General features: G+C 47.4%; 2 protein-coding genes and 1 pseudogene across 2 annotated transcripts; 2 read left to right on the top strand and 1 right to left on the bottom strand.

Annotated features, from left to right (window-relative positions):
- The first annotated feature begins 104 nt into the window (after positions 1–104).
- LOC133916999 (glyceraldehyde-3-phosphate dehydrogenase B, chloroplastic-like) lies at positions 105–3,205 on the top strand. The gene is made up of 9 exons (XM_062360918.1): positions 105–331; positions 449–559; positions 1,163–1,324; positions 1,410–1,577; positions 1,666–1,826; positions 1,948–2,009; positions 2,088–2,137; positions 2,237–2,643; positions 2,745–3,205. The coding sequence occupies exons 1-9, from the start codon at positions 254–256 to the stop codon at positions 2,878–2,880; spliced, it is 1,335 nt and encodes a 444-aa protein (XP_062216902.1). The 5' UTR covers positions 105–253; the 3' UTR covers positions 2,881–3,205.
- Positions 3,206–4,691: 1,486 nt separating this feature from the next.
- LOC133916998 (probable protein phosphatase 2C 27) lies at positions 4,692–9,085 on the top strand (annotated as a pseudogene).
- An 87-nt stretch (positions 9,086–9,172) lies between these two features.
- On the bottom strand, positions 9,173–14,000 carry LOC133916997 (uncharacterized protein At4g15970-like). Its single transcript, XM_062360916.1, has 4 exons — positions 13,585–14,000; positions 10,509–10,874; positions 9,917–10,392; positions 9,173–9,784 (listed from the first exon to the last, which is right to left on the bottom strand). Exons 1-4 carry the CDS (start codon positions 13,819–13,821, stop codon positions 9,763–9,765), a joined length of 1,101 nt encoding a protein of 366 aa, XP_062216900.1. The 5' UTR covers positions 13,822–14,000; the 3' UTR covers positions 9,173–9,762.
- Between the last annotated feature and the right edge of the window lie 506 nt (positions 14,001–14,506).

The raw sequence follows: 14,506 nt of genomic DNA, 5'->3' as shown, positions 1-14,506 counted from the left end.
GACATTTGCACCACACACCAGATATCGCCCCGGACCAACGGGTGGCTGCACCACATGCAATCGCCTTATCCTACGCTCCGCGCCCCTGGCCGTCTCGACGCCACAAGCCCAAGCAGTGATCACGGCGCCTCCTCGGCCACGACCCCGGCCGGTGGCACAGCACATAAATACAGAGCACCGCCGCCGGCTCCGTTTCGCCTGGCTAGCGAGCGTCGGCATTCGGCAGCAGCGGCAGCGGCAGCGGCAGGGCGCGATGGCCACCCACGCAGCTCTCGCCGCCTCGCGCATCCCGACCAGCGCCCGGCTGCACAGCAAGGCGGCGTCCAAGCAGGTACGTGCTTGTTGTGCCGTGGTGCGCGCGGCCGGAGATGACGAGCATTTTCTATCTTCTGATGCGAACGCTGATCGACGAGCATCGGTCTGATGGGCGAATAATGTACGTGCGCAGCGGGTGGACTTCGCCGACTTCTCTGGGCTCAGGCCGGGGTCATGCTCCGTCAGCACTGCGGCGAGAGAGGCGTCCTTCTCCGATGTCCTTGGCGCGCAGCTCGTCGCCAAGGTAAATCTGCAGTTTTTTTATATATATCGAGCGTGTCTATGTGCCCAGTGTACACAGATCATGGAACAGATTGAACTGTCCGACGGTTAATTTGCATACACCAAACCATCACATAGTTGATTTAACGAACTGAGTTCTCTCCATGCAACGAATAGTATATCCAAGCAAGGTAGTACTGCTAGATTCATCATGGATATGCTAATCTTCTAGTTCATATATATATGTACAGCTTACAATCCAAATTACTACTGTAGATAAGTAGATAGTGCTAGCTCCTTATTAACACACTAGCAATGGTTTCCGTATAAAATTATGCTCTCTGCTGGATGAATGATAGCTCGATCTTCTCTCTTTTCTGAAGATTAACCAACAGTTCTTCCGCCAAAAAAAAAAAAGATTAACTAACAGTTGGACAACAAACGCATACTCGTTGATTTGCACTGAAGTATCGTGCAGTCAATACATTCCATCCCAGTTAATTGCCAAAAAAATAAAAGATATCCCCTCCCAGTTTTGAATTTCGCTGCTGTTTATTTCAACCTACATGGATGCGAATGTACACGCTATACGATCATGAACTCCTGCTTGGTTAACCTGTGACAGGCCACCGGAGAGAACGCGGTGAGGACACCAGCTGAGGCGAAGCTCAAGGTGGCGATCAACGGGTTCGGCCGCATCGGCCGGAACTTCCTCCGGTGCTGGCACGGCCGTGTGGACTCCCCGCTCGATGTCGTCGTCGTCAATGACAGTGGAGGCGTCAGAAACGTACGTGACGCTAACTGAAGCCGCACTTGTTCTTCAGACACTCGCCACGTATTCTGACAGAAATTCGTTGCGTGCGATAATTTAGGCATCCCACCTACTCAAGTACGACTCGATGCTCGGCACCTTCAAGGCCGACGTCAAGATCGTCGACGACCAGACCATCAGCGTCGACGGCAAGCCGATCAAGGTCGTCTCCAGCAGGGACCCTCTCAAGCTCCCATGGACTGAGCTCGGCATTGACATCGTCATCGAGGTACACAAACACAAACCCCCTGGTGCAAAATGTCCAGGCTTTAGTCGCCGACACAAGAAAGCTGACAGTGCTGAATTGTGTCATGAAGGGTACCGGAGTCTTCGTTGACGGCCCGGGCGCCGGGAAGCACATCCAGGCCGGCGCGAAGAAGGTTATCATCACCGCTCCGGCGAAGGGCGCCGACATCCCGACCTATGTCGTCGGTGTCAACGAGGGCGACTACGACCACAACGTGGCAAACATTATCAGGTAAGCTTCAGCGCTTTTCAGCACTACTCTGCATCCTGCCGGTACCGGCATCCATGCCATGTCTTTCAGAAGATGCTGTAACGTGCTAACATGCATTTGCATCGAACTCTGTTGCTTGCAGCAATGCTTCTTGCACAACTAACTGCCTCGCTCCATTCGTCAAGATCTTGGACGAGGAGTTCGGTAAGAACTTTCCTGATCACAGTCTGAAAAGTATGGTGATGTATATACATGACACCCACCTGACTGTTTGTGATGCAGGAATCGTGAAGGGAACCATGACAACAACACACTCCTACACAGGCGACCAGGTCCGTTTCTTAATCTGTGCCAGGGAAATGCATGTCTAACTTGATCCGAAGCACAACAAAATGTTTCAAATGGTTCGCCAATCACGTGCTCTCTAACAGAGGCTGCTGGACGCGTCGCACCGTGACCTGAGGAGGGCCCGCGCCGCCGCGCTGAACATCGTGCCGACAAGCACCGGCGCCGCCAAGGCCGTCGCACTGGTGCTGCCACAGCTGAAGGGCAAGCTCAACGGCATCGCGCTCCGCGTGCCGACCCCGAACGTGTCCGTGGTGGACCTCGTGATCAACACCGAGAAGACGGGCATCACGGCCGACGACGTGAACGGCGCGTTCCGGAAGGCCGCCGAGGGCCCGCTCAAGGGCATCCTCGACGTCTGCGACGCGCCGCTCGTGTCCGTGGACTTCAGGTGCTCCGACGTGTCCTCCACCATCGACGCCTCGCTCACCATGGTCATGGGCAGCGACATGGTCAAGGTCGTCGCCTGGTACGACAACGAGTGGGGTTACAGGTGAGTCGATCGGAGAGCTGCATGCTTCTGCAGCTGCAGATACGCATGGCACATGGATTTTTAATTTCTGGCTGTAACAACGATTTGTTTGGTGCACGCAGCCAACGTGTGGTTGATTTGGCGCACCTGGTGGCGGCCAAGTGGCCGGGCGCGGCGACCGGGGGCAGCGGCGACCCTCTGGAGGACTTCTGCAAGGACAACCCCGAGACCGACGAGTGCAAAGTGTACGAAGCATAAGGCCCTTTTCTTGTAGGCCAGGGGGACTGTTCTGTTCAGAAACTGTAACGAAACACGTACGTGCATTACACTCGGTCAGGGCGAGGGCAGAATAACTTCGTTGTGCTTGGGGTTCACTGCCCCGTGGTGTTCTTTCGACAGAGGAAACAGGTTTGCCGAGAGAGACGTAGCAGAAATGGACCAGTTTCTGTGAGGTGTAATCACTGATCTCGTACAGACTTCAGATTTTTCTTTGAGATGTTCCGTATCATCGTGGAATGTGTTTGTTCCGTATAATCGTTATCGTCTTGATGACTTGATCTATAAAACCTTTGTGTTACCATTACCTCGATTTTGTCTTGCTATCCTCAGTACTGCAGGTCAACAAAAAGCAGCTAAAGAGTACGAATCACGTCAATTTGATACTCGCTCTGTTCTTTATTAGTTTTAGCTTTGTGCATAAGTATTAATAAATTGTGATTTATTACAAGTAAGATATAAACTCGGTGTCTCTTTTTATGATATTTTTCTACGATCACATAAATATCCCTGTATTTATATTACAAATATTTAACAATTATGCACAATTTCTCGTCAGTGACTATAATTTTTTAATGTTATGGTCGAATATTGCAACAAATCGAGAACCCTCTCTTTTTTCTCGAGATCGTCTTCTCGATGTTGCATTCATAGTCAACAAATGTTGTGACTATTATTTTCGAATGCTGCATTGTCATATTTTGAATGTTGGGTCCCATACCATAGCAAATCGAGGCCAGTCATTGTTGAGTCAGAGCTTCCGATGAAAGATGTTGCGGTGGGTTTTTCTGTTGGAATCAAATGACAGGGAGCTATTTTGGAGTTTCTTCCCGATGTTGCAACATTTTTGTTCAATGTTGCAGAAGCTATTTTCTAATGTTGCAACATAGTGTCCGATGGAAATAGTGTCTCATTAGTCGTCCGGTGCTAGCCACACCTATTGTTACACCAACCAATCAATCCTTCAGCTGTCATCTGTGTAACTCCGACGCACGTAAGGTTATGTCGACACAACCCCGAAGAGAGGAAGGCTAGAGAAATACCGGTGTCTTCACAGTCTTAGCACGCTGCACGCACCTGCCACCGTCCATCGGCCACAAGGCATGTAACACAGAAGAAGGAGAGGAGAGAGCCGTGAGCAGCGGCGGCGGATCCAACCCAAAAATCGAGCGGAGGTCTGGTAGCTACAGTAATATTGGAGCTAAAAAACACATCTACAATTCACTAAAACCAAAAAAATAAGTGGGGTTTGTGCCCCCGCTTCTATAGAGTTAGATCTGCCCCTGGTGAGCGGCATCGTTCACGGGGACTTGCTAGTACGTGTACATGCTAGCGCATGTAACTTGCACCCCCTTTTGACAGTCCTTTTTTTCTTTTTTGAAAACTTTTTTTCCTCCGTGTTTTTCTATTTTTGTAAACTTTTTAAATTTTGTTTTGAAATCTTTTAAAAAAAATTGGAAAACTTTTCTAAAAAACTTTCATAAGAAACTTTTTCTATAATTTTTTTCCAAACTTTGTTTTAACTTTTGCAAAAAAGCTTTAGGCACAAAATTCAAACGAAAAGATTTCCAAAAAAAACTTTTGGCACAAAACTTTTGGCAGCAAGTGGTGCGCGAGGAGCGCGCGCCCGCGTAACAGAAATTTCGTTCACGGGGCGGGGGCGTCTCGCGTTCGGCGCTCGTGATCGCGCGCGCGCAACCGGGCCCATGCCGTGGTCTGTGGGGTTGCTGGGCCGATCGGTGCCTCGGCCCACATGCCCGCGCGGGGCGGTCCACACCAAAACAAAACGCTTGATCCAAGCCAAGCCTAGCCGAGCCGAACGAGCAGGACAGCACCACGTCTCGGGCTCCCTCCCGGCCTCGCCCCCTCATCCACCACGCCTCCGCATCGACGACGACTCCTTCGGTCCTTTCCCGTCCGCTCGACAGCCCAGCGGCGCTCTCCACCACAGCTGCGGCACTCGCGTACGCCGGCGACGATTCCCCGGTAGGCCTCTCCTGTATGCCCGGCGGCGGGCTCCCCAGTGCCAGCCTCCCCGATCGAATCCCATCGAAACAAATCATCTTTGTTTTTGCCCTTGTTTATTCGGCTTCGAATTTGTCGGGAGACGAAAGGTTCCAAGTATAATTTTGCAGTGTCTGTATGCTGCTCCAAAATTAGATCTTTTATCCGCAAGACAAAAGATTTCTCTCATTTAATCGCAGTTCTCAGCCATTAATCAGGTTTTCTTTCTCTTAATTACGCTAATTAACGCATCCAATCGCGTTATTTTACCCACATTTTCTAATGGCAAAAACGAAAGTTCCCTTTGGTACCTCGAATGCAAATTTCTTTCACCAAAATTTGAATATTCTTGGATGGACTAGCCATAACCAATGCAAACATCTTCTTTTTTTTTTCCGTTGCAGATTGACTGAGGAGACATGAACGGAAGCGTGCGTGGAGCCGGAGAGCCCGCCCGAATTCGGTGTCGGCAAGCCGCCGCGCCACCACCTCACCTCGATCCGCCACTGCGCCAGCAGCGCGCGCATCGCCGCCGCGGCGTCCTCCGACTACGTGAGCACCGACCCCAAAACTCGTTGCCACTTAATAATTTCGCTCGTCACACGCACAAGAGAAAGCTTTAACCGCGCGGCGTTGTTGTTCCGTGCAGGGAATGGATTTGGGGACGCTGGGCCTGATCTCGCCCACGGACGTCAGGCCTGGGTTCTTACCCGTGTTCCGATCCGGGAGCTGCGCTGAGATCGGACCCAAATTGTACATGGAGGACGAGCATGTCTTGGTGGACAAACTCATCGAGCACCTCGGGGGGCGCGCCGCCGGCATCCCTGCCCCGGGCGCCTTCTACGGGGTGAGTTCTCGTTGGCATGTCAGGTTCCTCCATTCACGTAAGTATGGAGGTGGGGTGTAAATGTAGTTGTTCTTTATTTGCTGTTTTTGGACGAGGTGGTGGTGGTGTTGCAATCAATCATAGCGGCAAATGCTACTTTAGAGTAACTTTGGTGTGCCAGTCATTCAGCTTGGAGCATAGTCAGTATGATGGAGTACTTTTATGGTAATGGTTGTCAAAAAGGGCTTGCTTGATAATGCTACAAAAAGGTCCAAGAACTATTGTGATTTTTCTTGTGAAATTCTTACAAAATCCCTGCATTACTAACATGCAAGTTTTCTTGGTACTTATGATGTGTGACACTGACATGATAACAGTTGCTGCATTACTTATTTCCATGTTAGAGAAAAGGAAGTGTGAATATGTGACATTATCCGAGTGTGGCAAGCACTCTTTAGGGACAAAATCGAAGTGCCATTTATTTACTGTCCCCCAAAATGCAGGTATTTGATGGTCATGGCGGTACTGATGCAGCGTGTTTTGTACGAAAGAACATACTCAAATTCATTGTTGAAGATGTACATTTCCCTAGCAGCATTGAGAAGGCAATAAGAGGTGCATTTGTGAAGGCTGATCATGCACTATCAGATTCTCATTCCCTTGATAATAGTTCTGGAACCACTGCACTGACAGCCCTTATATTTGGCAGGTGATTTTATATGTCAATGCATCAAACAGTTTAATTTTTAGCACATTTTGTGTAATTTTTAGCATATTCCTCTAAATCGTTTGATGGTTCTCCAACCGTGATATCAAATACAGAATTGGAATTCACGCCTTCAGTAAATGCCGGAAACCCCTTAGTCTAGAAAACATGCAATTGCTTAGGGTGTCCAGCATCTGTTACTTACTGAATTTCAGATCTGTTTTGTGTGTTGGATAAAAGGACAAATATTTGGCAGTGACCGTGATTATTCTGAAGTCGTTATTGCCTAGAGAATCCATGAGGTGTGCTACAGTTTCTTTATTTCTTTTTTGCAACGCCATTTAGTAGTTGATACAATTCCCACCATTCTGCAAACCAATTGAAGCACTATCTTTCTTATAATTTGGCATACATCTTTTTTCCTGACAGTAAGTGATTCAACACCTAAAATATTTTTACTGTTCTAAATGCAGATGACACTACAATGCATAATGTTTATCACTGCAGTATGTTGTTTGTGGGACTTTATGGCCACAATGACACACATAACTACGTCTTCTTTTTTAAACCTTGCAGAACTACATTTTTATTGGTACTGTTCTTTGGCTCTTCAGCTCACTTATTCACTTCGGTGTGATGCAGGACACTGTTCATTGCGAATGCAGGTGATTGTCAAGCTGTTTTAGGAAAAAGAGGCTGAGCAGTGGAACTATCAAGAGACCTAAACCCAACTGCAAGAGTGAGAAGATTAGAATTGAAATCTAGGTGGCACTGTTTTTTATGGCTATCTTAACGGCCAGCTAGCGGTAGCAAGGACACTTGGAGATTGGCACATGAAAGGCCCCAAAGGCTCCATTAACCCTCTAAGTGCAGAACATGAGCTTCAGGAGATTATACTTACTGCCGAAGATGAGTTCCTAATAATAGGCTGTGATGGCCTTTGGGATGTGATGACCAGTCAGTGTGCTGTGACGATCGTAAGGAAAGAGCTGATGTTACATAACGATCCAGAAAGGTGCTCAAGCGAGCTAGTCCAGGAAGCACTGAAACGGGACAGTTGTGATAATTTAACTGTTGTGGTTATGTGTTTCTCATCCAATCCACCCCTTCCAATTGAGATCCCAAGGTCCCAAGTACGAAGAAGCATTTCTTTGGAAGGGTTGCATTTACTCAGGGGAGTTCTGGAGAGTAATGCCTGATCTCAAACCATTAGTCATGTAGATTTACCGGAAATTTTGTCGAGAGGCAGTAGGCTAATTATTTGCAGCGAGTTGAGGTTTTAATTTATTTGTATCAGCAAAGCAGCTTGTTATTGTCAACATTGTAACTGAGTAACTATCAAAATTCTTTTTTCTGGTGCATATAAAAGTTGCAGAGTTGTCTGGTTGATCAGATTCACGTACTGCTCTAAATCTATTGCTCTTTTAGGAAGTAGGTACTAGTGGCATTGTGCATTGCTCAAATCATGTGAAGCCATGGTGAGATGCTCTTCTCCCAGGCTGTTTATTCCTGCTCTTTTTACTTTTTTTTTTTAACTGTGTTCCTCATTTATGGCATCCGAGGAGGCTCTTCTCTAAAAAGAAAAATCGAAGGGGTCTCAACCTTTCTTTTGGCTGCATTTTCTCCGCTCCTTGTATTCCGCCCGGTTGAGTGGATGCATATGATATGATATTGCATTCTTAGATGATATCAACTGAAGAGAGCATGATGACATTTCTTCCAATAAGATGTTTCAAGAAAAAGATAGACTTCACCTTTTTATATTTTTCAAGTAATGCGAGATCCGAAGATATAAATCGAAGATATTAGCTCAAGAATTCTAGAATGTGGAAGCATTTTTGACTGCTGTTCTTCGCTTCCAGTGCGCAACCTGATGCGTAGATTACTGACAGGCACCAGCAAGTCAATCACGCAACGGAGAAGAAAACATCTCGCTGCATTAAGAAAACGGCAAAAACCCAGGGGTCGTTGGCAGTGAAGCCTGTGGCGTAGGCCGCTTCCTCGGGGGATCTGTGGCTCAGCCGTCGCCGTTGGCACGCGCTGCTGCAGTACAAGTGTACAACTGAAACTGAAACTGAAAACTGAAGCCTGAAGTACAAGCATAGCCGAGCTAGTGTCTCTCTGTGTACTGCAACTAGTACCGCTGCTCCTGCCTCCTTGAGAACCAGTACACCACGGCTGGGTACTACAAATAGGCCACCGATGGATGCAGAGGCCATAGCAATGTGTTGTAGCAGCAGTTGTCTCGCTGTAGCAGCAGCAGTGGAAGGGGCATGCAGAGGAGCAGGAGCCCTGGTTGGAAGCTGGCATACATGCTTCGCTCTCTATCTCCTGTGCCTGCCTCTTCCATTCCTGCTGCTACGTTGTGTTCGCAAGTTAACCAAGTATTAGAAGAGTTTATTTTCCCCCACTGCATTGTAAGTTTCTTATACCGCTCCTGCTAACTTTCATGCCACTGCATCTTTCTGAATTTCGATTTCTGTTAGCAGGTGAGATGACAAGGAGAGCTTCCAGGAATGCAGATGTCTGAAGATAACCACGAATGCAGATGTCACTGCTACGATATGGGACAATGCATAAGTACAATATTCTTTTTCAGAAGAGCATCTTTAGTTCTTTACTCACATCATATCAAGCGAATCACACCTTTATTAGACTGTGGAACTGCTTTCTCAAACTCTTTCAAATGAAAAATTCCGTCAGTATTTAAAAATGAAATACAAGCGTGTGGCAAGACATCAGTTAACAGCTTTTGTATATTTCCTGAAGTTACATTTGGTTGCTTCAACCCTTTTTTAACTGAAAACAGTGAGGGAAGCCCCCACTGCACGACTTTTTATTAAAAGAAGAGAGCATATATACAGAGAGGAACAAAAAGAGAAGAGGAAGAAGAGAAAAACAAAATGAAAAGCATCAACCAAAATTCTGCGGCCAGTCTAAAACCAACAATTTAAGAGAATGGTTCATTCTATGAGATTGAGCAAAAACAGTCTCCTTGAAACTATCCCTCCATCTATAGAAGTTTGCCGAAGATCTTTCAAAGATCTTAGCGTTCTGTTGTTTCCAGATCTCTCAGGCTGCAATAGAGAAGATTTCCATAAAGAACTTGTGCTGGAAATTGTTTCTGGCCTCCTGGATCATGTGAGGTTGCTTCAACCGTACTCAGTCGATTCCACCTCTTCCTAACTTACTAAGGAGTTAGAATGTCCGAATGATTCACAAGGGCAGTCAGCAGTTTGGCTTGGTTAATGTCATCTATCTACGGTACAAAAGAACAAAAAGGAGCTTGTAACTTCACACGTTTTTTTTTTCTGGCATCCTCCATGCCCTACTGCTCCAATTTCTGAAGACTGCAAAGGCCATCACATGATCAAATGAATCAGACATTTGCAATAAAAAACAATACGGGCATAAACACATAATGTGCATATTATTTCTCCAGAACGTGATAATGCGTATATTATGGAATATGCCTTGATTACCTGCAGTTTTGTGGTACAGTCCAGGAAACAGAATGCTTATCTTTGGGCGGTAGCGCCATGAACCTCCTCCAGTCGCGGAGCATGGCGTTGAGGTCATTGATCTTCCGGTTCAGCCCGATGCAGCAGTTGGCGTGCATGGTGCAGACCCTGCTCATGTTCCGGCTGGGCTCGCAGAGACCGCCGAAGAGCTCGGTGCTGAGGAACTTGATCCCGATGCCGAGCTCGGCGACGTAGGGGTCGCGCTTGATGAAGTTGAGCACGTCCTGGTCGTGGAGCCCCGGGTGCTTCTCCCGCGCCGCGTACCAGAACTTGTAGAACTCGATCGTCTCTGTGTTGGACCGCACGTACGTGAACCCGCCGTTGGGGTTGTTGCCCAGGTCGTCCGGGTCACCGGTGAAATGGTCGCACGCGATCTGGAAGTCCCCGTCTGGATAAAAGTGCGGCAGCGGGTTCCTCAACCACACAATGTCCGTGTCCTAAAATGTTCAGAGTTCAGAATTGACGCACATTGAGAATGCGTTTCAGAATTCAGACTGGATGTTCTGAACATTTTCTGGTTACACTGCAAAAGTCCGTACTACTTGGTACGTACCGTGCAAATGAAGCTGTATCCTTTCTCAAGAACTTGCCTGAGGAAGTCAATCCTCCTCCACATCATCTTGAGGTATCCATCAGTCATGAAGTTCTTCTGCCCGCTGAAGTCCACGCCGTCGGTGACGAGCGCGAAGCAGTGCCGGTGTATCCGCTTGCAGCGCGCGTGCGCCGTCGTGTCCAGAGAGACGATGACGAGGTGGTCCAGGAGCTCCCTGGTGCTCTCGCCGATCCGGAAGCTCTCCAGGAAGATGTCCACCACCGAGCCGGGCTCCGACCACGCCGAGTTCAGCGTCGTCAGGATCACCGTGTCGTTCGCCATCGCGGCCTCCCTCAGGACTCGCTCCAGCCGCGCGTCGTCACCGTCCTGCATGCGGCGTGTCAGCCAGTTTAAGTAAGGCAGTTTGATTTGCAGACGATTAGCGTGTTCACTCGCCATTGTTGCAGAGTGAGGACTGCATCTTGCATGCATAAAGACTGAGTAACAAACCAATATTATCACGACATTAATTCACATATGTCATCTGTCTGTTCTCGCCTAACACGACGAAATTTTGTGGAAGAGAAAATTGTTGCTCACGCAGCAGCATCGAAGTGGCCACATGCATCACGACATTGAATAACATAGCATCGTGACTAGAAAGTACGAGTAGAATTCTTGCACGTTGCAATGGGAAATAAGCTTTCCATAGGGATATCTGTCTATAGGGCACCCGGCTGTTTCTCTGGTGCAGCACGCGACCTTTTCTGGACGTTAGATGGGGATCCAACGGCCCATCATTCTTCAACCTCTAGCCGGCCACCTCTTCTTCTTCCACCAGTGTTGGCGCAGCGCTCCGGTGAAACCCTATCCCACCATGCTAGCCTCTTCGATGCTGCCTCCCGTTGCTGGCATCTTGACGCCCCTGATCATGTCCACTGGCCGTCCTCTGCCACCCAGGTTGTTAACACCCATGCCACTCGCTCACCAGCTACCACCACCGTTGGATCGGTCTATCGTCACGGGACTTCTCTCTAAACCTGCTAGACTCAAGTGAGTCCCCACCTCCATCCCGAACCCTAACCAACATTGATCCCTAACCTCATTAGAGATCTCGCCAGAGTTAGGGAAAAAGCTCATGGGTGCAAATCATGGCGCAAATTCATCGTCTAGAAAATCGGGTGAGAGGAGGCTTCAAAATGCTCGAGTCATATAGCTTTTCCGTTCCAGAGAGAGGCGGGGCTGAGTACTATGACCATATTAAGTCAGGAGCTATATAAAGAAAAAACATGCATGAAGGATCTCTTTAAGTAGTCCGCCATGGGTAGTTTATACTCCATGTAACTAATAATGTTGAACAAATATATTATCTTAGTAAATGCCCCAACAAAAGAAGTCCACACACTCGCTCTCAGGTAGAAGAAATTATAACATTAATTGAAATAATCTACACCATTAAGTGTTATAATCATCTAACGGTCTAGATTAAATTCAGAATAAAAAATTATGAAAAATTAGTAGTTTGATTTCCATACAAATTGGAAAGCAAAATATGTAAATAAAGAGTCTATGTAAAATACAACTAATCAATAGCTAGAATTCAAAACAAAAAAAACTAAAAATTAGTAGTTTGACTTGCATACAGATTGAAAAGTAAAATATCTAAACAAAGAGTCTGTGTAAAACACAATTCATAATAATTGAAATTAGGATTAAAATAGGAAAAAGAAGGATTCATATCAAATACAACCTTAGAAAAAATCAAATAATAAATAAATAAAGTTAGTAACAAGTTTTCTATAAAAAAAATCAAAAACAACCTGTAGCTCAAGGTCGTCGCATCAATCAGATAACAGGCAAGGCACAACATGTAGACCGCAGATGATAGAAGCCATAACTTCTAGCAGCGACAAAAAGGGACATCAACAAATTCAGAGATCAGCAGGACGAGATATAGGATCGTATCGGTAAGGGGAGATATGGACGTTATTATATCGGGCTTGGATCGCGTAACTCAAGCTTGCAATGTCAGGCATGCGATTGTGTAAAGTGCATCTCGTAGCCTGCATACGGTGTAGCCATGATCTCTAACAACGGCTAAGGGACATTGGCAAAGCTGTTGATCACATGACAGAGCATGTAAGCTTGCTACATCTCGTAGTTGAAGCAGTTGGCGAGCAATGAGCTGTATTATACTAAATCCATTAGGGAATTTAAAAATCACATAATATATTTGTTGTTGTGTAGCATAAGATCATGGTGTCAGGTAGGCGACAAGATATGCCACAATTCACAGGCTGCAGATGGTCTAGCAACAACTTACGGTGGCGACAAGGGACACTGAGGACCCTGGAGCCAGGCTTGGGACATATACCTCACGGTTGCGGCCAACAAAGTGGCGAGGAGCTACATTTGATTTAATTCGTCGGGGACGTTAAAAAAATTGATAATAGATGTATTGTTGCACAATATGAGATAGTGGTATCAGGTAAATGACATGGCAAAACGTAATCACATGCTATAAAGTGGTGGAGCCACGACCTATGACGACGGCAAGGGACACCTACGAACCTAAGGATCAACAATGCATCATGCAATCGGCAAGAGTTGGGCTTGAGCCACGCAGCTTGCGGTCGTAGCGGCAAGTAGTTGAAGAGTATGGTTAATGTCATTGTACGACCAAGACATTCCTATACAACTTAGGAATTTTGATCGGAAATCAGACAATAAATTTATTAATAGTATAAATGTGAATTTGTAATCAAGCTGATTAAAAAAACACATTGTGACGAAGCTAGCCGTGCAAATGCATGAGCCACATTGCTAGTTGTATCAGTTCAGAATTCTTCCTTTGGAATATTTAGCATTGAGGACGCAGTAATTTTTATTTGAGACGGAACGAACTAGAAATTAATTAAACGCGGTTCCACTGGAACTTAAAAAACTCGGTAGTAAAGAAAGATCAAAACGACTGTTCTTACCGACTACTTTTCGGGTGACCATACCCAGCTGGATTACGACATTTCTCAGTGAGCCATAAAAAACTGAAAAGAAGATGCATATGTATACACGTCTTTTCATGGTGTTACGTACTCACCAGGTCGGCGTTGACGCGCGGTGCGTCCGTCGCGGTCAGCCGCCACGGCACGGCGGCGGCACCGGGCCGCAGGAGCATGGCCCCTGGCGCCATGGCGCGGTACAGCACAAGGCACGGGAGCGCGACGGCCGCCAGGAACAGCAGCGCCGTGACCGCCCTCCGCGCCTCCGCGCCGCCCCCCTGGGCGGGCGCCCCGCCGCTGTCGTCGGCGCGAGTCACCGGCAGCGGCGCTGCCATGAAACGTGGGGGGTTTAGCCTAAGTAAGGGCTGCTCGATCAGAAGGCGCCCGCGGTTTGCGCGTGCAAATTCGCGGACCCGTTGGGTAAATCGGGAGGTTTTGATGGCATGGGCGTGCGTTAGCGCAAGGTTGGCTAGCGCCTATGGCGCACGGGTTTTATGTACGAGACTGCGAGTCTGGAATGGCTTGGAAATCGTGTCGCGCCACTGCCGTTTCAGTCCAATGCATGCATGAACCTTCACGGCCGAAGTTTCGACGCATCGACTTGCTGACCAAAGATTCAAAGTCCGTGAAAGCTCTACTATTCGAAGTCAATCATTGTTGGCGACCGAGCAAGCCATATTGGAACCTGTCAAAGGAAAATAGCCCATGTTTATTAACGTTTGTTTTGTTGAATTCGTAGAGGATTGTATAGCCGCCATCGTTGGCACGCGCTGCTGCAGTACAAGTGCAACTGAAACTGAAAACCGAAGCCTGAAGTACAAGCCACCTAGCCGAGCTAATCTCTCTGTGTACTGCAACCAGTACTGCTGCTCCTGCCTCTCCTTGAGCACCAGTACACCACGGTTGGGTACTTACTACACAGAGGCCACCAATGGATGCAGAGGCCATAGCAATGTGTTGTGGCTACCACTTAGGAGTAGGGGTGAGTTGTTTGGCTGTAGCAGCAGCAGTGCAAGGGGC

Source organism: Phragmites australis, chromosome 4 (genome assembly GCF_958298935.1).
Source record: "Phragmites australis chromosome 4, lpPhrAust1.1, whole genome shotgun sequence".
NCBI lineage: Eukaryota > Viridiplantae > Streptophyta > Magnoliopsida > Poales > Poaceae > Phragmites > Phragmites australis.
Note: the sequence above shows the minus strand (reverse complement) of the source record. Positions and strands in the feature narration are given on the sequence as shown.

Coding starts and splice junctions, on each gene's coding strand:
- LOC133916999 (XM_062360918.1), top strand. CDS start 254: ATGGCCACCCACGCAGCTCTCGCCGCCTCGCGCATCCCGACCAGCGCC. Junction 332..448: donor GCAAGGCGGCGTCCAAGCAG/GTACGTGCTTGT, acceptor GTACGTGCGCAG/CGGGTGGACTTCGCCGACTT. Junction 560..1,162: donor GCGCGCAGCTCGTCGCCAAG/GTAAATCTGCAG, acceptor AACCTGTGACAG/GCCACCGGAGAGAACGCGGT.
- LOC133916997 (XM_062360916.1), bottom strand. CDS start 13,821: ATGGCAGCGCCGCTGCCGGTGACTCGCGCCGACGACAGCGGCGGGGCG. Junction 10,875..13,584: donor CGCGCGTCAACGCCGACCTG/GTGAGTACGTAA, acceptor CGCCGCATGCAG/GACGGTGACGACGCGCGGCT. Junction 10,393..10,508: donor GATACAGCTTCATTTGCACG/GTACGTACCAAG, acceptor TGAACATTTTAG/GACACGGACATTGTGTGGTT.